General features: G+C 39.9%; 1 protein-coding gene across 4 annotated transcripts in view; it reads left to right on the top strand.

Annotated features, from left to right (window-relative positions):
- LOC122817080 (ankyrin repeat domain-containing protein SOWAHC-like) overlaps positions 1-24,009 on the top strand; it is an 877,444-nt gene that overhangs the window by 563,973 nt on the left and 289,462 nt on the right. For all 4 annotated transcript variants that reach the window (XM_044090234.1, XM_044090232.1, XM_044090233.1 and 1 more), the window contains exon 9: positions 19,713-19,799. In XM_044090234.1, the coding sequence (XP_043946169.1) occupies positions 19,713-19,799 (87 nt within the window). The remainder of the gene's footprint in view (positions 1-19,712; positions 19,800-24,009) is intronic.

Below are 24,009 nucleotides of genomic sequence, written 5' to 3'. Positions count from 1 at the left end.
CATGGTCAAATTATAACTTCCAAGCAGTGAACATTGACTTTAAAAGAAAGCTGTTTGTACAGTTTCATACTGCTGACATGGATAATTAAACTTTGAAAATATTTTTCCTGCTTATTGTCAAATGTATTTGAAATTAAGAAAATGTATGAAGGAAAGAAATGTTTGGAATGAGACATGAAAATTTTGGGTAGCACTTGGTTACAGAAGGAAAAAATCTGCATATATTGCAGTATATATGTATAGTACAGAAATTAGACCAAAACATGTTTCTTCTATGGCTTTAGTACACATAGTACACATTTAGTTCAAACTGGTGATAAGAGAAAATGCTCCCAATATGGGGAGAGAGGGCATTTGTAAGCAAACCGATGTAAAAGTGTAGATCTTTGATTTGACTGTCCTATTATAAAAGAAATTGAAGAAAAGAAATTGGGAATATTTCTACAGTAAATTTGCAAAGTGTTAATTGGAGAAAAACAAGTTAATTAAACAGTAAAGACATACAAAGTATCATTTGTTCAGTGGAAGAAGATGGGAAGGAAGGAGGGAGGGAGGGATAAAGTAAAGTTTAGAAGCGGATATTGGTGAAGATAATGAGGGGAAGCAGCACTGGATAAATGAGTTAGAAAAAAGAAAACGAGAGCAAATAAAAAACTGTTAAAAGGTGGAAAAGGCAAGCTGTGTGCGATGTGACTGCACATAACATGATAAATAAACATAGATGTATTCAGAACAATTTTTGACCATTTGTAATGATTTAAAAGCTGATATTATTTGTTTACTTGATATTAACAAGTTTCTGTATCACAATAATTGCAAGCACAAGTACTGTGGGGAAAACAAATTCTTTGGGAGCAGATTTATGCCCATAAATAACTGTTTTATTACAAAATAGTTAAAGAAAAGTTTTGACTTTAGTAATAGGAAATGTCCTTCTATTTCCATATTGCAGTATTCATAACCTTTGGGTTATCCTTTGCTTAGCTACCCGAACGTCCGGCCAGTATACAAAAGCTTTAGTCACTGCAAGATATGTGGGGCATGTGAAGTTGGCCGTTGGGGGCATGGGCCATAAAAGTGACGTCTGCACGTACCTTTACTCAGAACTTCTCTGCCACCAGTCAAACATCAGCTCTCCTGCCGTCTCTGTCAAGATATTTGAATTTAAGATAAGTACCCCATTGGGACTGTGTTCTTCTTCTCTTTTTGGCCACTGCATGCCTGCTTGGGTTCATGTCAGCCAGGAAAGGAAAGTGTAGGTGCGGACATCAGATTCCCCATAAGGACACCCACAGCATCTGCCTTTTCATGACCATAAAATCTGCTCAATTTGTCAGGTCTTCGTTCCTAAGACTCTTCACAGCTGTCTGCTTGCCCTAAACATCTGTTTAGAAAACCAGCATCTTAAATGTCTGGGTCTGGCGATGGAAGAGCCATCCAGTCAGACTGTCGAGCCATCAAAAAAGAAGGCCAAAGTTTCTAGGCCTGAAACTACAGCTGCACCTCCTCCACCCAACATTCCCCCTATGGCCGACATTCACCTGGAGGAACATACGGAAACAAGCTAAGTTAGGTATAGCGGGTACCGTTCGGGAGGTCGCAGAACCTAGGGCTGAAAACACGTCCATGGAGGTTTTGCAGAAGTCAGGCGGTGAGGATGGGGGGGGGGTCAAAAGAGGTGTTATGAACTGTTAAAGATGGACACCCTTCACCTTCTGCCATCCCTACAGTCTTACCTCCCTTTTTGGATGCCATTAGTGCAGCCTCTAAAAACCCTGATTCCCAACCACCAGCCCCTAGAAGGCCTGACAGGTTTTATAAGGTCCCAGAAGGGGCCAGATTTCTGATTAAATGTCCTGTTGCAGACCCTGGCACTGTTTCATTCTCTGCAGACAAACCCTCCAGATTACTTCCCTCCACCTCTGTCCTTCCCACTGATAAGGACAGTAGGACCATGGAATACATTGGCAAAATAAAGTATATACCTCTGCCACTTTGGCTTTTAGGGTGGTTTACTACCAGACACGCATTTCTAAGTATGCCCTGGCTCTTTTGTCCCAGGTTTCTAAACTTTTGGCTGATTTCCCAGACATGCCTTCTAAGGCTCAAATATCCAGCCTCATCTCCTTGTCCTCTCAAGTGACAAGACACTCGATCAGATGCAGATGTGATGCCGCAGAGGCCTTGGCCAGATCTGCAGCTTCTGCCTCAGTGCATAGAAGGTGTTCTTGGCTGAGATGCTAACCCCTACCTGATGATATCAGGACTAACTTTTTGGATGCACCCCTAGAAAATTCTGCCCATTTTGGGGCTAAAGTGGCAGAGCTTTTCAAAACTCTGCAGCAAAAGGGGAAGGAACTACAGGACTTAAAACATTTGTTTGTGTATCCGATCCCAAAATTCCATAGGAATTATCCCAAGAAATCACAGCTCATCAGAAAACATTCTACTCCTACCCCTCATGGTAAGAGCAAAAAGAGCTCCAGGAAGCAGCAGCCTCCTTCCAGGCCTGCTCAGACTCCAGTTCAAAAACCTCAGTTTCAGGACAGGGCAGGTAGTGTGCAACTACCTGCTTTCTCCTTCACCTCCTCCAGATTTCATTCCCATATCCCAAAGACTCTCTCACTGTATTCCCGTCTGGCAAAGCATTACAGCAGACAAGTGGATCTTGCCTGTTATAGAAAAGGGTTACTTAAGAGGCATACGACAACCACCGAAGGACCAGCTCCCCCTTTTCCAGACAGTCTTAGACAGCCTCCACTCTCATGGGACTATCCTGTCAGAAAAGGGAAAGGGCTTTTACTCCAGATTTTTCCTAGTCCCAAGGAAAGATGGCTCATGGAGACCCATCCTGGATCTGTCCCACCTCAACCTTTTTCTACAAGTACCCACTTTTTGCATGTTTACACTCCAGGCTCTTTTCCCCTGCTGATGCGTCAGGCATTTCTGGCCACTTTGCACATCAAAGATACCTATCTACATATCCCCTTAAGGTCCAGCTACAGGAAATATTTATGATTCTGTGTGGGTTCCTCGGATTTTCAGTTCTCTGCCTTGTACTTTAGACTATCTACTACTCCAAGGGTATTCGCCAAGTGTCTGGCTCCAGTGGTAGCCTAAGTCCAAATTAAACCTCTCCCAGGACCAAGTTTTTCTGGGGTGCAGAATAAGGACAGATGTCATGAGGGAAGTCCTTCCACCTCAAAAGATGGAAAGTCTGAAGCAATACTTGCTGGCTTGTTCTCCATGCCTCTGTTATGACAGCGAGACAATATCTCAAAATCCTAGGACAAATGGCCTCCACTGTACCCATGTTACCACTGGCAAGACTCCACATGAGAAAACTTCAGTGATACCAGATGTCCACATGGACCCAACACTTCCACCCCTTGGACCACAACATTCACTTCCTACCATGCCTAAGGAGGGGAGATCCTTTGGTGGTTGGATCAAGTCTGTCTCATCCAAGGACTTCCATTACAACCCCTTACCCCAGTCCAGGAGATGTACACAGATAGCTCAGACCTGGGCTGGAAGACTGCTATGGGCAGCTTGAAGGTGCAAGGCACATGGATTGGCCTCTTCAAGCAGGAGCACATCAGCATTAGAGATGGCCATCATCCTTGCTCTGAGGGCCTTCTAACACATTCTGAAGCAAGCCCCCTGAAGTTGTTCACAGGCAACACTACAGTTCTCTGGTATGTGAACAAATGGGGGAACAAAATCTTACTTGCTCTGCAGACTTGCACTCCAGGCCTGGGAATTAGTAGCCCAACATGGAGTCACCCTGTAGAGGCATTCTATATTCCCTCAGCTCGGAACACTCGGGCAGACACCTTGAACAGGTGGGTGCATGTCACAGTCCCACGAATGGATGCTACACAGGGATGTGTTCCTGGACATAGTCCACAAAGCGGAGTACACAACAAATAGATCTGTGTGTCTCCCCTCTGAACAGACAACTTCCACTCTTTTGTACCAGGGGACCCAGCCCCCTAGCGAGGGCAACAGATGCCTTTTCTATCTCATGGAAGAAAATTTTTCTCTATACATTACCCCCACCACCACCACCACTTGTACAAAAAGCCCTGTTGAAAATTCAGTAGGAAAACCAAAAATCTTGATGGTGGCTCCCTTTTGGCCAAGACTGCATTGGTTCCCCCTCCTTCTCCATTTAGCCAGGGACAATCATCACAAGTTACCTCACAGAGTAGCCCTTCTCACACAGGACAAAAGATCCCTAATCCATCTCCACTTGGAATCTCTGAACCTAACCCTGTGGGTGATAGAGTTTTGATCCCTTTCAGGCATCTTTACACTGAGGGCATGTTTTGTGTCCTGCAGGAGGCCAGGAAATCCAATACTAGGAGATCTTGTTTGTCAAAATGGAAACGATTATCCATCTGGTGTCTTCAAAGGCAGCTAGGCCCATTTCAGGGAGATGTCCCTTTAGTGCTGCCCTACCTGTGTGAATTGTTGCAAACAGGGCTGGCATATTCTTCTGTTGAGGCCCACTTAGTTGCTGTTTCGGCTTGTCTGACTCTTGCCTCCCGACTTCCAGTGAAGTTATTCCTTAAGGGAGTACTGCACCTCAGGCCCCCCAAGAGGCCAGTTCCACCCCCATGGGATGTAAACTACGTTTTAGAGAAGCTCACTTATTGCTCCTTTTGAACCAGTCTCAAAAGACTATCTAAAATACTGCACTTGGAAGACTGTGGTTTTGGTGGCCCTGACATCAGCCAAGAGAGTGTCAGAGCTCCAGGCCATCATGGCCATCCCACCTTTTTTTATCTTCCACAAGGATAGAGTGACCCTAAGGACCAACCTGTCCGTCATGCCTAAGGTTGTCAATGAGCTATCCCTGAACCAGTGCTTTCATCTCCCCACCCTTTTCCCACATCCCCAGAATGACAGTGAGAAAGAGTCCTGCATTCCCTTGATGTTCACAGACAACAAAAAAAATTATCTTGATAAGACCGAGTCCCTTGGGAGATCGGACTCTTAATATCTGGATTCCCAGGGCCATCTCCTTTTGTTACACCTACCAGTGACTAAAGCTTTTGTATACTGGCTGGATGGTTGGGTAGCTAAGTAGAGGATAACCCAAAGGTTATGAATACTGCAACATGGAAGAGAAGGACATCTATGGTTATGGTAAGATTTTACACAACTATTTTTCTAGGTAGATTACGGACATGTGATATTGCAGCAGATAGTAATATACACTTCCGCAAATAGTACAGAAGGAGAATTTATTCACAGTGGTAAAACAAATAGTTGCTGTAAATATGAGAATAACGTTGGCATATTAGAATTTCATCTGTGAAAACCTACAGGTAAAATTCCACCTGAAAATACAGTAATTGAAGATATATTTAAGCATGGACAGTTATGTTTAGGGAAAAAAAAGGGATGCGACCAACGTATAGGAGAGAAAATTTGTCTACAGAGGTAGATTGTTTTGTCTATTCATGTGATTGTGTGCTAATAACTTTTAGACCAGAGGTCTCAAACTCAAAAAAAAAAAACTGATGCTGTATGAGGACTAACAAACTCAGGCGAGAACCACAGTCTCCAGTACAAAATGAAATGCAGTCAGTGTAGCTAGTTAAATAGAGCAGTCACTTCTCTCATCTGCAGTTATGTTGGATTGAGGGATACTCGTAGTCTGAGGGCCAATCAGTTTGAAATCCCTGATCTAGGTTTTTGGGAGTTTGTTGCAGACCACAAGGTTATATTACTTGATGTTGAAGGAAATAGCACACATAAAAGAAGGAAAAAAAGACAAAATATTTATTAAAGAAGAGATAAACATGTCTACATGGACCAACTCAAAGCCATGTCATTGTACTCTATATCCAGACTGCTAAGAGGTGACCTGTGTCTGCCCTACAAGGCATCCTCTGACCAATTACGGATGGATTTACTGTACATCACTAAGTCAAATAATGTGAGAAGTACTCAGTCTAGGCATCTAAACCTGTTGTGCAACATCAACAGAACAGTTTGGAGAGACAGGTATATCTCACAGAGGATATGGACTCCTCCTCCACATAAAACAATGTTCATCCCTGTCTGTATTCAAGCACAACTTAGATCTAAGGATGGGAAACAGAAAAATTACTCCATGACTTGCCCTGTAATACTAATGGACAGAGGCAGATGCTAAATGCTATGTACTGTGCTTGGGTCCTCTCAGTTTATCTGTGGTATGACCCCAGTTGTTCTCATTAGGGATAATATATAGTTATCAACCATGAGATGGGTAAGGCCAATCTATAACCAAATGGGATAGGTTATTTTGAGCACAAAAAGGGAAATTGGTTGCATTTAAAATGGCCAACAAAGGCAGTTAGCCTAGTACCTATGAACCTATAAAAAGTAATAAATGGGTGGTTGATCCAAATGAGCGGAAATGTGAGTCAGAGAATTTTTGTAAACAACACGTCTATATTACCTTTTGGTATTCAATGGACTTAGTGGTGACAGATGTGTAAAATTAGGCATAAAAAGGTTATTTTTGTACAGGTAGAAAAACAAATTTGTAACAAAAGGGGGGGGAATATATATATATATATATATATATGTGTGTGTGTGTGTGTGTGGGTGTATGTATATAAAACATGGAAAAAATATGAAGGTATGTGTATGTGTGTGTATATATATATATATATATAATCTGTATATAAAAAGAGTATTGTCAATATTAACACAAGAAAAAGTTACTTTCGCATTGGAAAACACAGAACTAAGTGGTGGTTCAGGGTACAAAGCAAAAAGTTTCACAGTTGAGTAAACAAGTAAAACAAGAACAGTGTCATATGTTAAAGATTAAAACTACAGATGGTATGATAGTAACTTCTCAGTTAGGCGTAATGCAGGAAGGTGAAGACTGTGTTAAAAGTATGTATGGTAGTTAGCAGGTAAATAAAGAAAACCTGGAAAGTACAAAAACATGACATTAGAAGAGAATAAAAGTGTATTAAAAATGAGTGTGCTTGAGTTCAAGAAAGTGTTAGCCAGTGTAAAGAGAATGTTGTCTCCAACCCCAAATAGAATCCTATATACTTTTTATAAAAACAACTTTACAATAAAAAAGCATTTTTGAATGTGTTTTGTGAATGGTCAGATAAAGGAATTGCTGAGAACTTTGTCAATGAAGGAATTATTAGGCTTTTTTTTAAAGGAAACCAACAAGAACTTGTGAATTAGAGACCAGTAACACCGACAAACTCAGATTTTATTTTGTAAACGTTTGCATGAAAGATTTGGTGTAGTATGGACTAAGTTAAAATCAGGCATTTATGCTGTGAAAGGTAAAGGTAGTCAAGTTGTGTTCATTTTGATAAAAGAAAGTATAGTGATAAGAAAAAATGATTAAGGGGACTGATAGACTTGTGATGTTCAGAAGGCTTTCAGTGCAGTTAGTTATGAGGGCTTATGGAACATTATGGAATGTTATGGTATTAGTATTAAATTAAGGTATCAGTATACTTAGATTTGACCTTATTTGAATGGTCATGTTGGTAAGAAAATAAAAGTACAATGGGGTGTAAAACAAGGATGCCCATTATTTTTTTTTGTTTGATATTGTAATGAATGCTATTCTTGAAGAATGTGAAACAGTCTGTGATGAAGCAAGATTGGCTGTTTAGCTAAGTGTTCAAATTCCTTTATGTTTAGCATATGCAGATAACATACAAACAGGAAACTTGCAGTCTTCTGGAGTTAGAGCAGATATTGTTTTGTGTAAGTATGCAGTTTAATGAAGGTAAATGAACAGAATTTGGTACTGCGTACATTTTGACAAAATATATTTTGTTAGAGATGGTATTAAAAATATATTTATTCTGGGGGATGAACAAATAGTATTGTACCAATGGGATGCAGTATTATCAGAGGCTCAACAGATGTTCCCTTTCTGCTGCATTTTTTTTGGGGGTGTGGAGCAGGATTCACCTCCCAGTGGTGTGAACATTGGCTTTAGATGATGGTCACTGTTGTGACACCTCAACCCCGTGTGCAAAAATGGAAAAAAGTAGGTTGTGGATGGTGAGAGTTTGTGTAAAATACGCAAACAGAAAAAAACTTGAGAAAAGAAAGAAAAAGACCTACCTTGGTTAGCTGGGGAGCATGTACATAAAATGATTCCATGTACTGCAGGCTTATGTACAATTAAGAATAGAAAATTGAGATACGAGTATATTATGGATTCTTGTTACTGTGACAAACCTCGGAATAAGTTAGATGATATGATCCAAAAGTGTATAAGCTTCAGAAATAAAAGATTTAAGGGAGAAGTTAAGATACAGGATTTTTAGTATAGATTAATGATTGATAAACTGTAGTAAAAAGACAAATGAAATATATAATAAAGGGTAAAAACTTGTGTAACGTGTTATGTTGAGGAAACTACAGGTCATGCATTCATAGAATGCAGAAGAATTCAGTTATGTTGGAAAATTATTTTTAATGTATATAGTGTCATACACTTGATACAAAACCCATGATTTTTAGATGGTTATTTTGCCCAGTGTGTTTTAAAAAGTAGGATGTTTACTGTACATTGGTAGTTAGTGCATTATGGATTCTTTGGATTGCTTGATTTGAAAAACTGCTTTATATTAAGATTAGGTATTGCTCTTTGATATTAGGAAAACTGAGAAAAAGATTATGGCAAAAAGTTTAATATGTGTATTTACGAATTTAAATTGTTTGCATATAGTCTTATGGAAAATCTTTTGAGTAACATGTACTGTTTGGATTTTTCGTGTATACATAAATAAAAATCCCCTACCCTTTTCATTACATGCCATGGGATCTTTTACATCCACCTGAGCTCCCACCAATTTAAGCAGATGGGTCATCAGTTTAATGTCTCATCTAAAGTACAACATACATAGGACTGCACCACCCCCTAATGCTGCATTGCAGTATCAGCAATCCAGTCACCTGGAGTGGGAATAGAACTTACAACCTTCTGGTCTTCCAGCACCAAAGGCCAGTGTACTAACTGATGTGCCACTGACATTGTAAACTCCCCCTGAAAATAGGCCCTGCCCAGTGGGACCAACCAAGTCAACTTAAACATAAAAATAAATAAATAAGTGGATTAATGGTTCTTGGGACTGTTTGTCTTTTTTTTTTTTTTTTTTGCAGTCAAGAAAGTAGGGGAAGTTACCTCTGCAAAAAGACCAGTCACCAGTGGAGGCCCCCAGAGTTCTGTGTTAAGATTTGTTCTGTTTGTAATCTACTTTCTGAAGTAAAAGCCAGTACTAAAGGGCTCGGTTGGCTAAGTTTGCAGATGACTGCATGCTAAGAGTAGTCACTGAATCCCCAAATGACTTAGACATCCTGCTGGATGGCTTGTCGCAAGTAAATAACTGGTGCCAAAATCTTAAGCTGAAACTAAATGCATTGTTGGGAAGTAATTTACCACAAGCAACAACCACATTAACAATACCCCCTTAAAATGACCCAGGTGTTTGGGATTTGGGAAATTATGTGGACAGTGACCTAACTTTTGACCAACATGTGTCAGTTGTAAGAAATTCCTTCTGTATTGCACAGCTTGTAAACAGAGGGAATGTGTCTAGATCTAGGGATGTAATTGTCCCCCTTTACTCAGCCCTCAGTAGGATAACCATTGAATATAATGCCCCCTTTGGCATGTAACAACTGGAACACCCACTGAGATACCAGTACAAGACCTAAACAGCGTGTCCTATGTATACTCGAATTTGGCATCTAAATCTCTTCTGCAACATCAATAGAGAATGGTTTGGAGAGGCAGGTATATCTCAGAGGGGGATCCCTATCAGCTGATCGAGTTACCAGAAACTTAAAATTCATATGGATGAGACCATATGATCATGTTTTTGAAAACCCAAAGCTTTTGAATGGAGATCGAGTTACAGTGTGGATTGGGAATTTTACCCATTTTGGATCCTCTATCATGGGTCTCGACAGTATGAATTTCAAGTTTCTGAAAACTCTATCATCTAATATAGACCTGTCGGAGGCTACCACTGTTCTGGAACAGACTACCTCTCCACATAAAGCAAACTTCATTGCTGTCCATATTCAAACGCAACTTCGATCTGAGGATGGGAAATGGGAAGATTTACCCCAAGTCTGTACTACTAATAGACAGAAGCAGCACCTAAATGCTTTGTCCTATGCATGGGTCCCTTCAATTTATCTATGGTATAATCCCAGTTATTGTCATTAGGGGTAATATATAATTGTTGACCTTGGGATGGGTAAGGTTAAACTTTAACCAAATGGGTTGTTAATTTGAGCACAAAGGGAAATTGGCTAGGCTTATAATGGCTCGCAAGGTAGGGGGTGCAACTAGCTTAAGTTAATTCTTACCTACTATGAACCTATAAAACAATTATTCCCTTGACATGCAGAGCTTTAGCCACATATAGCTCTTTTTTTCCCCCCAGGAAGCTGAGGATGTTTGTTGTATTTGAGGTAAAATGATAAAACCTAAAAACCATGGGAAAACATGTCAGACTGGAAGAACCAACGAAGTCCAAAGTATTTATAATCGTTATGTAATCCAATGTAACTACTGTCTGTTTATTTTACTGTGGAGCTTTTCTCCCCGGGCCTCCGCTGAAAATGGACCTACGTCCAGTCGGACACTCCCGGTCAACAAATTTAAATAAATAAAAATAAATAAATTTAATAGTAATAACATTAGAAGTTATTACTATTAAATGCTTTGGACTTCGTTGGTTCTTCCAGTCTGATGTTTTTTCCTGGGGGTTTTGGTTTTATGATTTTTTTCGTTTTTGGTGAAATACCAGAGGATTTACAAGTTTGCTGACGGTTGTTTTTACAGTTTTACTATTTGAGGTAATAGCGTTATATTTTTATAGTTATGTATTCCAGCAGTCAAGCTAATCTGTTTGTGTCGTGCAGGTAGTTCCACGTTACTCATTGCTACATGGGGGCAGGGAGCTTATATAGGAAGTACAAGCCGTTGAGCCTCTCTTTGCTCATGGAGGATTAATGTAAGATCCTGAAAAATTATGTGCAGCAGTCTTCCACACAGTCCAGCTTGAATTCAAAGATGGGAGGATCTGCTAGTACAGTCTTTTCCAGAATTATATATGTGAGTCTCAACATAGGGGGAGATCTGGTTGGATGTAGTCTACCATTGCTAACGAGGCTTTCATTTCTTTTCTGCGTGAAATGCTCTAACAGATTGCATGAGGTGATGATATGGCCTAGGTTAGCTGAATAATAGACAGCATGCTCAGAAGCAGATGACAGAGAATACTGATTCAAGGAACCATTTTGTTTGCAAGTCATTTCACTAGTGGAGTTATACAGTGGTCATTTTTAAGACCAGTTCTGTTTGGGATGCATATTTCTCCTCTTAGGAAATGCAACTTTGCTTATCGATGACTCGAGACGAGAACATTTGAAACAGGTAAGGGAGGGGATGTTCCTAATAGGCCCTGACTGGGTCAAGAGAGTGATAGCAGAAGTGTCATCTTGGCTTCTCTGCTAGAATCTGACAGATCGTATGAACCACTGGTTAGTGCAACAGAGAAAGCAGTAAGAGTGATCAAGGTTCTCAGGTATGTACAGCATGTAGGAGGGACTGCAGAGAATTGATGCACATTATTTTGCTGCTCTGTATACCACGTATAGAGCATTGTATGTGGTTTAGGTGGCCTTAGCTGAAGATGGACATTGGAATGCTTGAGAGGTTAAGGAGTGGGTATTATAAGTCATCGTGGAAGAAGTCTGCTGTAGCATAAACTAGATTCAGACCTGCTGAATCTGATTTTGTTTGTTAAATTGAGCACTAAACCAGGCTATCTTTGTTGGAGTGGGCCTTCCTGCACCCATGTGGCAGGAGAGTGCAGTTAGGACTTATCTGATTGAAGGTTGCTGGCACATGGCTCAGATTTGAGCTTTTTCAATTGTTAAATTGTTTAATTCAGTTTGCTCACTGTTTTAACACAGCTCCACAGAGTTGGGCAACTAGCCACTGCTCTGCTGTATTCATCTGTGCAATTCAAAATCTATTGTATTCTGCTAACCATGTTACTGTTTTACAGTGTATTTTTCACTTTTAAACTGTATTTTGCTATATTGCCGAGTTTTTTAAAACAGTTCTTGCTGATTTGTTGCACTTTTTGTCTGCGCTAGCATAGACTAGATTCAGACCTGCTGAATCTGGCTCACTTTGTTAAATTGAACACTAAACCAGGCTATCTTTTGTTGGAGAGGGCTCCCCTGCACTCTTGTGGTAGGAGAGTGCATTTAAGACTCGGCTGATAGAAGGTTGCTGGCACAAGGCTCAGTTTTGTGCTTTTTTATTGGTTAAATTGCTTAATTTGGCTTGCTCACTGTTGCTACATAAGCTCCACATTTGCTCTTGTTTTAACACAGCTCCAAAGAGTTAGGCTTCTAGCCACTCCTCTGCTGTATTCATCTGTTTACATGTAGGGCACCTCCATGCATCATCACACACTACCAAGCAGAAAAAACTTCAGTAGATAAATTTTCCCGTGGTACTTGCTCGTGATCCAGTCAAGAAGTCCTTAAATTGCACTTAGCTGCTCAGAGAGCATCTCCACTTCACTTTTGCCCCTTAAATAGTCCCCAAACCACCAAATCTACAATAGTCTCATACCATTTAGAGAACCCCGGCTAGTATATACTCTTTGTAGAGCACTCCATTAGTATAGACTCCATTTAGTGCACCCAGTTGCACCACACCTCCATTTTCTCTCCCCACTGTGAAAACAGGTTTTAACCTAGCATTATGGGCGGTCAGTTTCCCTCCATTTTTCTTATCAGCCTGATTGACATAGGTATCCTACGGCAGTGTAGCAACTGCCTCATGTACACTGACAACCCTTTACTGCTAAATCTCCCAAGTACAATTTGAGAGATGCATCTACACTAAGAATCTGGAATCATTGCTCTCTCGTATACAAAACAGTAACGCTGAACAGTTTGTCAGCTCACATACTACACCTGCTATGCAAACCATGCACTCAACACATAAACTGTCATACGTGGGGGTACTCACCAGAAACATACCTAAACATTAGAGACCTTCCAAACACAAACATGTTACACCTAACACAGCACTCAGTATAAATAAAAACACAAGCACCAGTGTCTCACTAAATAAGCCCCTAAGACAAAGGACATCTAAACAATATTTTTTAGTCATAGGTGACTCTATTATGAGACGCACAGATGTCCCACTTATCAGGCTGGACAAGGAGAAGGTTACGGTCAGCTGTCTGTCGGGTGCCAGGATCTGTCTGCTCACACATGCACTCATGTCTCTCAACAAGTGCTATTATGACTCAGTTATAGGTCATGTTGGTGTGACTGACTTGAGATGTACCTCAGTAGACTATATGAAGAGAGACGTGATTTGATTGAGCTCCTTGAATATGCTCAGGTAGGTATGTCCCTAGCTTTGAGCATCATTCTACCCTCACATAGGATGATACCACAATATAAACAAAAAATGATTAACTTCAACAATTGGCTTATAGTTTCTGGTGTCATTCTAAGGGGATCCAGTTTTCCTGTCAGCCATTTGCATAGTGCACTTGTAACAAAAACATGTTTTAAAATAACTTAGATCCAAGCTTAGAACAAAACTACATTTTGTTAAAGACAGTCAGCATAGCATATTAAAACTTATAGTAAATAAATAAAACACTGCTGTCATAACTATTCTACAGCTTGTAAATCTGTTAAAACTCAGAGCTCGCAGTGTTAACATATCAAGTTCACAACCATAATATTAAAGAAGCAACAGTCACAGCCTGATATACAACAAACAGATAACTATTGTTATCGCATAAAAGTCTGATGAACACTCAGAATTCATACTATGAACAAAATAGACACAAAACTGACCCATTAATAGCAGAATACACTATGACTCAAAACTTAGAAGAAGTCATGTTCACATCTCTGAAAGAAAATGAAAGCATGCATAAACACCTGTTCTATAGAAAGTGTACAGAAGGAATATTACAAAGCTGACATCTGTAACAAAGACGGTTAGGAAGTAAAAAATAAAAAAATATATTTAATGAGCTTCCTTAATGGCAAAAAGTCAATCTTCATTCCTTCAGGAACAGTTTATGTGGAACAACACCATTAAGCCCTGAAAAACAATCAGCCCTTAAGTCCATTATCCATTTAGATTCTTCCATTCCCGTTTGATTTGTTACATCCCCTTCTCTTATAGTTGGACGAACCATTGCAAGGACCATAAATCTAAATGTATGGGTGGCATTATCTTGAATATGAGCATACAACGCATTTGTAACAACCTTAATGCGTGTATCAGATTGGTGCTTAAAGATTCTTTCTTTTAGCATCCTATTCGTTTTGCCCACATAGAAACATGGGCAAAAAGTACAGGTAGCAACATATACCACATTCTTACTATTACAGTTGGCATTTCCAAAAAACTGGTGTGTCCTTCCTGTAACTGGATGTGTAAAAACATTACTGGTATCGATAACAGTACAGGCTTTACAACTGCCACATTTCCGTGTGTCAGAACATGTATGTTCATTCCTTTTGGCTTTGCAGCTTTTATTGCAAAGCAACCTCTTTAGATTTTTCTTGGTCTTAAAACTAAAATGAGGTGTAGTCCCTCCTATTTCTTTCAGTCTATTGTCTGATGTTAACACAGGCCAGTATTTTTTGATTACTCCACATATTGTAGAATTATCACTACTGTAAGTAAGGCTGACCCTCATGGTCCCCTGCCCTACATTAGGACGTATTCTATCATCTTTCGTCACTTCACTTGTCATTCCATTGATATACTGTTGAGAGTAGTAGGGTCTACCCTTATTCTTTCTCAGATCTCTTGCATGATCTATTGTTATTCCTTCTCTGACTGGCCTATAACCACGATCCTTGAAACCTTGTAACAGTTTATTGCTTTCCATGAGAAAGGTATCATCCTGAGTACAAAGCCTGGACACTCGAGTGACTTGATTGTCAATCACATTGCGGAAAATATGCTCAGGTGCATACTGGAAAAATGCACTATATGGTTCCTCCACATAGGTTTCCGATACAGCATAGTATTTATCCCTTCAATAGGATCCAGTGGGATCTTGACATCCTGAAATTCAATATCTGTTCTGGACATTTTAACATTGAATTTTAGAAACGAAGTAGTCTGTGTTAAAAAAAAATCCACAAAATTTTGGACTTTTTCCTCACTTCCAGCCCATAGAATCATAATGTCATCCACAAATATATTATAGAGGAGCACATTCCCTTTCCATTGGAAGTTTACATTTAGTGCCCATAGCTCTTCCCACCGGGCCAACACAAGATTGGCATAGCTATTCGCGCAGGGGGTACCCATAGCTACCACTTCTTCCAGTAGTAGCTATCTCCATAAACAAATAAATTGTTCTCTACTACCAGTTCCAATAGGCTGCAGACAACATAAGAGTCTAATTTCCTTTCTCTATACAAATCTCTTATGGCTTCAACACCATATGAGTTAGGAATTGATGTAAACAAACTATGAACATCCATAGTGACTAATAACAAATGGGAGGAGTCGTAGATATTAGTAGTGGCTTCCTGTAAATGCTGTAGGAACTGTGCCGTATCTTTTACTATGTTCTTGTAATCACGTAATAGCTTTTTCAGCTCATTTTCCAAAATGACCGAAAGGGGTTCCATTGACCCTCCTCGGCCTGCCACTATGGGACGCATGGGTGGTTTAGAGCTGTTTTTATGGATTTTTGGCAGTCCATTGATGAGATAGGTATGAAAGGATGTTCAACTGTGAAAAACTCATATAGTTCCTTTGTTATACTCCTGTTCATAAGCATCTCATAAGTGCATCTTCTAGCCTCCTTTTCATCACATCAACTTCTTTCTTCATAATTCTTAAGTATGTTGCTCGATCACTGAGCATATCCAACATACTTTCATTATAATCATCTGTACTCATCACCACCACAGCTCCTCCTTTGTCAGCTGGTCTTATAGTTATATCCTCTCTGGTTTGTAGTTCTTTTAAAGCATCCAATTCTTTGGTCAAATTCTGATAGTGTTTACCTTTGCCATCTGTTCTAATTTTGGCTAGTTCTTGCTCACGTAATCGCATAAAAATCTCAACCGTAGGATGGCTTACTGGAACAAATGTGCTAGGCTTCCTAAGTGGTCTTTCAGAGTCATGATCTGATCTAACATTGAACCCAAAAATATGTTTTAATGTCACATTACATACAAAACACTTTATATCAATCACAAACTCATGCAGCGGTGAACGTAAAGCTGGTATAAAACTTAATCCTTTCTCAAGTAGAGTAACAAACTCTTTTTTTCAGAATACTATTCGAGATATTAACAACTAAAGAATTCATCACAGAACTTTCCTTCTCTTCCTTTCTCTGCTTGCAGATCTGCCTGAACGTGGCTCCTTCACATGTATTAAAAAGGAAGTTGCTGTTCGATAGGTAGATGTATCGATCCTTTCTTGGGTACGGCTCCTGCTTGTGTAGTGGGCATAGAGGATGATTCATTCATACAAGTAGGATTAGGAGCATTTGCTGTATTGTTAACTTGCTCCATGGGAACCTCGAGGGTTCCTTCAGTCAAACATTCTATATCATCATTTTGAGCACACACACACTCCCATTTGTTACATTTACATCAGTATGGGCTCCATTCACTTGTTGAACCTCAGCTGTGTCATTTCATGGCATGTTTCATCTCGCCTCTTATGCATGTGGTTGGCTGCAGTGACCTCATTCTCACTCCTTTTGTCACCCTGCCTAGGGGCTCTAGGCCTTTCAAAAAGGTGGCCCTGTTTAATATCATTATAATCCCTTAGTAACTTCTGGCTCTTCTGTTCCTTCAGTTTCACTTCATAGGCTGCTAGTCTGTCTTGCAAGTTCTCCAGCCTATGCAAATTAGCTTCAGACAAATCCGCAGATTCTAGCTCCTTTTGTTTACTTTCAATAACTTTATTAATCTCTTCTTCTTGTAGCCTAAAGAAGTCATTAAGTAGCTTCTTGTAACTGAAGCTAGTGTGGATGTTAATCGCCTGCCATTTAGCTAACAATTCCGGGTAGGTATTTCCATAGCTAGGCATACATTTAACTTTTAGTCCACGGGGAATCAGCTGGTGATGAAGGCATGCCTCCATATGGAAGCGTTGCCATTGCAAACGCTTTGAGCGATAGGCTGCATTCTCCACTGTTTTTAATATTTCTTCAAAACCTAAGTCATTTGTTGAATCAACGGGTATCAATAACTTCGTACTGTCCAAATTAAGCTTCAGAAGAGGGTTAACATTGCTTGCAGTTATATCAGTCACTACCCTCTTAGTGACTGAATCAGCAGAATACTGGTTTCTGGATAAATCCATTGTTCAGTCTATGTGTGGTGTTACAGATAAAAACAAGAAAATAGTACCAAAATCCAGTAGCACCACCAAGGAACGCTCCAGTACACAAATTAGAAAAAAACAAAAAAGGAGTGTAACACCATAGACATAAAACTGGAACTTTAATACAACAAAAACAAGAACATCTGAAGAAGGCACATGTCGAAAGCGCTTATCCTGTTCTTGTTTTTGTTGTATTAAAGTTCCAGTTTTATGTCTATGGTGTTATGCTCCTTTTTTGTTTTTTTCTTTGAAAATGTCACCAGAGCCATAGACAAAGGCATATCTATGCATATAGCCTACCTTGACTTAGCCAAGGCCTTTGACACAACCCCACATTCAGGCATCATTGATAAACTCTCCAAGTTAAATATCAAACCTTATGTTGTCAAGTGAGTTGCTAACTGTCTCACCGACAGATCACACACAGTCAAAGTTGGGGACTTTACCTCAACCAGCAGACCTGTCACCAGTGGGGTTCCACAGGGGTCAGTGCTGGGCCCCTATTGTTTAGAATGTACTTCTCAGAAGTTCAGGCCAAAACAGTGGGGCTGTGGCTGACTAAGTTTGGTGATGACTGCATATTAGATGGAATCATTGCATCCCCTAGACGATGTCAGTGTACTTCAAAAGGGACTTACACAAACCGGTGATTGGTGCCAAAGCCTTGGACTCAAAATCAATGCAGAAAAATGCAGTAGCGTCCCCTTCGGTAAAAACGATATCCCTGCAGACTGTCATATAAATAATAATACCCTAAGTAACAACTCAGTAGTGAGAGACTTGGGATTGCAAATTGACTTTTGCCTAAACTTTGACCATCATGTCTGTATTGGGGTAAGGAAGACATTCTATGTCGCACACCTCATTAGCAAAGGCATTGCCTCAAGAGTGAAGGATAAGAGGTCATAACTCCACTGTACTCGACCCTCATTATGCCAATAATTGAGTACAGTGCTCCCTTTGGTTTGTACCTTACCTGGTACCTGCAGCAACTTTAGAGACCTCAGAGGTTTCTAACCAAGACAATTCAGGGTCTCCAGCATGTCATAGATTGACAGACAGAAGTCACTGTCACTGTACTCCGTAGCATACAGACTACTTAGAGGAGACTTGTGCCTGGCCTACAGAGCAATCTCTGATCCAAACCTAATTTAAATACTGCACATCCACAAGTCAAATGGGACAAGGGTCGCCCGCTCCAGGGATCTTAACCTGGCCTGCGACTTAAATAGGACCTGCTAGAGAGACAGAGATGTCAGTGAGGTTGCAACACTTCTGGAATAGGCTACCAGTTCACATCAGACAAAGCCCCTCTGTGAACCTGTTTAAGCATAGCTTAGATGATGACTGAATGGGAACCGGTAAATTCCTGCAGGGGATTTAACCTATGACCCTCCTAGAGATGGGCAGTCATTGCTAACTAAGATCTGGAATTTAGTCAAGATCCTTTGTATTGGGTTTCTGTAGTAATATAATGGGTGCACACAGCTAGGCTAATAAAGACCTTTGGGTCAATAGCCAAGTAACCACATGTGAACCTGTAAGAAGAATTAGAATGTGAAGAAAACTAGGGGCACTGAAACTCGTACAGCTTAATGGGGTCAGAGAAAAGACAACAGGGAGTATAATGTAGTATTCCCCTTGGAAGGAAGATTTTAGAATACAAATAAAGGAGGACAGATAAAGAAGGGGCATTGACTGGCAGAGGTTTGCTTTAAGTTGGTGATACAATTTTTGTTTACAGAAAAGGTGTTAGACCTGAGCAAGTCCTACCTTGCATTAGTTCTGAAACCTGACTGTGGGGAAACTGTTATAAGTGGGTGTGCAGTGTGGAAGTCATTAAAATGTGTATACATACTTTGGGAGGTAGCAGCATATTTTTTCTTTCCTTTAGTAACCATTTACGTTGATCCTTATGGGGAATTTTTATCCGTTTCACAGGTATTTACAAAACAGTAAATTACATGATAATGTACAATTAATTCTAGAAATGATGTATACTTTTAAGAATTTCACTAATAAAATTATTAAATTTGTAGAGTATTTAAATACTGGGTAAGAGATATGATAATATATCAATACACAAGTGCTGAATAATCATGAAAGAATGTCTGCGTGTATGTAAGGAAAATTTTTGTCGTAAAAAATTTCGCAATAGACTCCTACTGCAACTTCATAGGTTTATGTTTATTGCACATCCGGTGTGTGTGTTAGAAACAAATGTATTTACTAATATTTTTGTGCTAAACAAAATTCTGTTTTCTCTGTTTACCAGACAGCATTGCATTGGGCTGCTAAGCATGGAATGGAAGAACTTGTGGTCATGTTGGTGAATGCAGGAGCTGATGTGAATAGTCGATCTGTAAGTTGAAGGCATATTACAGATGTGGAGATTGTTTGGTAGCCAGCTGCATAATGTTTGAATTTTAATAACATACTGAAATATTATGTTATACCCTAATCATAATCTCAGCAAAATTCAAACTGTTGTGAGGCTTTCTGTGTACTTGTACTTAGGTTGAAATATTCACAGCACAAGTAAACTGTTCAGTCTGCTATAAGACACATTCTCTGCATTTAATTTCAGTAAGCATTGTTGTTGAGCATATTGAACATTTGCATGATGTAATATTTCATACTGTGATGCTGAATGTAGCACATGCAAATTGTTATCAATTTACCTAAGTACTAACCGTACTTCAGACCGATCTGTGTGGAATTCCATGAGTCATTTAATTACTCTTAGGCCTTGGACTAAATAAAATTATCTGATTCATGTTCAGGCTGACACTTTGCTCCTTCTGTGTGGCTTATATATTTTCAAGTTGACATCTGATATGCTTAGAACAGTTTATTCTGTATGTGCCTCAATTTTCTCCCCTTTTCCCAAAGTCTTGTTCTGTTCCATAAAATGCTAGCTCTGGAAATAGCTACTTTCATTTCTGAACTATTGTGCATTTGTTGTAGGTGTAAACTTCTGGAATATTCCCTTATTATAAGAGAAATGCCTTAACAAGCTGTTATTTTACCTGTTTTGTTTGTAGTGATGGTGCAAGTAGCCTCAGACCTGGAAAGAAAGTTACCTTCCGACTTTGTTGCATTATAAGTTGACTGCGGTGGTGGTGCTGCGGTAGCGTTGTCACCTCACAGTAAGACGTCCTGTTCGATTCTCAGCTAGAGCGTCTTCTGTGTGGAGACATGCGTGAATGGACGTACCTTCGTTGAAGGTTGTGTGTCAGGGCCGGCAACTAGGCACGTAAAAATCTACTGCCAATCATTAGTGGACCGGAGTTTCGCTGTGGCGACCCCTAACCGGGAAAAGCCGAAAGACAGTGCTGTAAATTTTGCATTTGCATCTCTAGCCAGCTCTTTCTTCATTAGGGAGTAATTCTGCCAACATTCCTTCCACTTGCATTTTAATAACAATTTGCCTGTTAACAGGAGGAAATATAACAGTGAAATCAAAACAAAAAAAAAAACGAATGGGGACCACTAGGTGAAGCTCAAATTTTATTAAAAGAATTAAGCTATTTCGTCCACTATAATAATGGACTTCATCAGAATGACTAAACACAAAATCAAGCCTGTTTAAATACTAAAAAGAAATCACGTGATGAGTTCAGTACAAATTAATGCTTCATTTAATTAATTAACTAGATTAGGCCAGTCAGCTTACATTAAAAAGCATATGGATATGTACAAACCCAACCAAATATGCACTGAAATCTAGACATAAGAAAAAGATTGAGAAGACAATAAAAACAATTGCAAACATATATAATGAGATAACCTCTACTAGTTGTGCTTTAAAGTTAAAGGCACAACTTTGTTTATGAGATTTGTTGCTGAAGCTGTAACCTAACTTGATTCTGATCAGTAAATTGTCATTGATTTTTATATGCAAATATTTACTTATACACACACACACACATGTGTGTATGTATATATATATATATATATATATATATATATATATATATATATATATATATACATAGTTTACCAGCAAAATGTTTTATATGCAAATATTTACTTATATATACACACACACACATATATGTGTGTATATATATATATATATATATATATATGTGTGTATAGTTTACCAGCAAAATGTTGCATGTCAGTTATGCGACCTGGAAAGGTGAAAGGCAGTGTTCCGAGTTGTCCCAACATTATTTCAAAATGGCAAAGCTACAAGAGTGAATGTTAGTGTGCATTCACTCTTGTGGATTCGTTATTTTGAATGGAGATCTCACTATAGCAGGGATAGGGAAATTTACCCTTTCCTTCACTACAGTGCGATCTCAGAGTTTGTATGTGTGTGAATATATATATATATATATATATATATATGTTCATAGGTAGGTACTAGGCTATTGGCCTTAGGGCCTATATAAGCCTAGCCAAATGTACCCTGGCTTTCGCCACCCAAGAAAATTATTTTCCTGTGCCACTGTCGAGCAGAGCCACAGAAGTGATCCCCGGGGTGAATTTCCTATCTCCCATCCAATCATCAAGATTTTTCTTGAAGAGTGCTAATGAGGATTTTGATATAGATAGGTAGTTTGTTCCAGAGTATGGGAAGTCTCTGGGACAGGAATCTATCCCTCCAGTGTGTTCTGTTTATTGTGGTGACTAGGTTTAGGTCCCTAGAGCGTGTAACCCGTAGGGATTGGGATTTCTTTAAGTGGAGCATGTCTAAAAGCTCTGGGTTTGACATAGCTTTGTGTGTTAGGCAGAGATCGCCTCTGAGTAGGCGATATGCAATGGAGTAAAGCTGCAGTTTTTTGAGACCGTCTGCATAGGGCATCTCTTTCAGGACGGTAATCCTCTGTGTGAGGTATTTCTCTGGCCTTTCCAGATGTTGTAGATGTCTTGTGAGGTACATGCCAAAAGGGGCATTGTACTCTATAATGGGTCTAATGAGTGTCGAGTAGAGGATGAGAAACCTTTTGTGATGAGGTGTGCCACATAGAAGGATTTCCTGACTACTGTGGCAATGTGATTATCAAAGGAGAGACTACTGTCCACCTGTGTCCCAAGGTCTCTTATCACACTTTCGGTGTTAAGTAGACTACCACCTATGTGGTAGTTCATGGGTACTGAGTTTTTACCAAAAGGGATGACAATGCACTTTTTGGCATTGAGCTTGAGGCCATGGCTTTGACACCAGGCATCTGTCTCAGCGAGGCCCTTTTGTAGGATGTCCACATCTTTTGGAGTTTTGATTATGGCTCCTAGTTTGCAGTCATCTGCGAACTTCGTTAGCCAAAGACCTTCTGTGTTGGCCTGTACTTCAGAGAAGTAGATACCAAACATGAGAGGACCCAGGACTGAACCCTGTGGTACTCCACTTGTCACTGGTCTGAAGTTGGATTTGGAGTCTGCTACTTTCACAGTGTGGGTTCTGTCAGTGAACCAGTTGGCAACCCATCTTGTGACATAGGGATTTATACCTAGTTTAGTGAGTTTATCTATAATTCCAGAGTTTGGGATGGTGTCGAAAGCCTTGCCGTGATCTAGATAGGCTGTTTGAGCCACCTTACCCTCATCTACGGCTTTGGTGACTGCTTCAAAAGAAGTCTATCAGGTTTAGGAGACATGATCTGCCTTTTACAAACCCGAACTGGGTGGGGTCCTGAGTTTGGAGATTACCAGTGTCATTGTTTATAAGTTCCATGATGATACGCTCCATAGCCTTGCAGACCAGGTTCGTTAGGCTAATGGGGCAATAGTTTACAGGGTCTGTGGTGGCTCCCCCTTTGTGGAGTGGGATAACTGTTGCTGTGCGCCATTCAGTGGGCACATAGCTTGAGGTGAGGCTATGATTGGACATGGTACTTAGGTGGGGTGCCAGTTCGTTCTGTAGTTCATGTAGAACACAGCCTGGGATGTCGTAAGGTTCCATGGATGCTGTGTTCTTGGCTTTGGATAGTGTGTTTTTTACCTGTGCAGCCGTGATTACAGGAACTTTGCATTCTTCTGGTATAGAGATGGGCCCTTTAGTGGATGACAGAGGGGTAAAGTTAGCACTGAATCTATCTGCCAGGATGTTGGCAATATCAGTTGGTTCTGTATATTTAGTGCCATTGTGCTGTAACTCAGAGCAGATCTGAGTGTTACCATTGAGATTCTTGACATAGCTATAGAATGCTTTGTGGTTGTCTTTAGAGTCGGTGGCGATTTTGTTTTCATAACTAGCTTTGGAGGATTTTATGAGGGATCTCAGATTCTTACTGAGGCTGACCAGGGTTTCTCCAATCATGAGATTTTACTCTTTTTTGAAACAGTTTCTTTCTTCTGTTGTAGAGTTTGTTTATGGCAGGGGACCACCAGACTGGCTTCCTTTTTTGGAGGATAGCATCTTGGTTCTGTTAGGGATTGCACGATCCATGCACTCGTGTAAGTGCTTATAAAGTGCATTTGTGTAGGATTCAGCATTCATACCTCTATTGTCTGTCAGCATGGGTGTCGTGAATTTGCCACTTCTGTTTTAAGAAGCGTGAAGTTGGCTTTGGAAGGAATTTTCCCTTCCATTGGCACCAAAACCAAATGTCTAGTCTTACAAA

Source organism: Protopterus annectens, chromosome 12.part0 (assembly GCF_019279795.1).
Source record: "Protopterus annectens isolate FY-2018-M chromosome 12.part0, PAN1.0, whole genome shotgun sequence".
NCBI classification, from domain to species: domain Eukaryota; kingdom Metazoa; phylum Chordata; order Ceratodontiformes; family Protopteridae; genus Protopterus; species Protopterus annectens.
The sequence above is the reverse complement of the archived record's forward strand: the minus strand, read 5'-3'. Positions and strand labels throughout refer to the sequence as shown.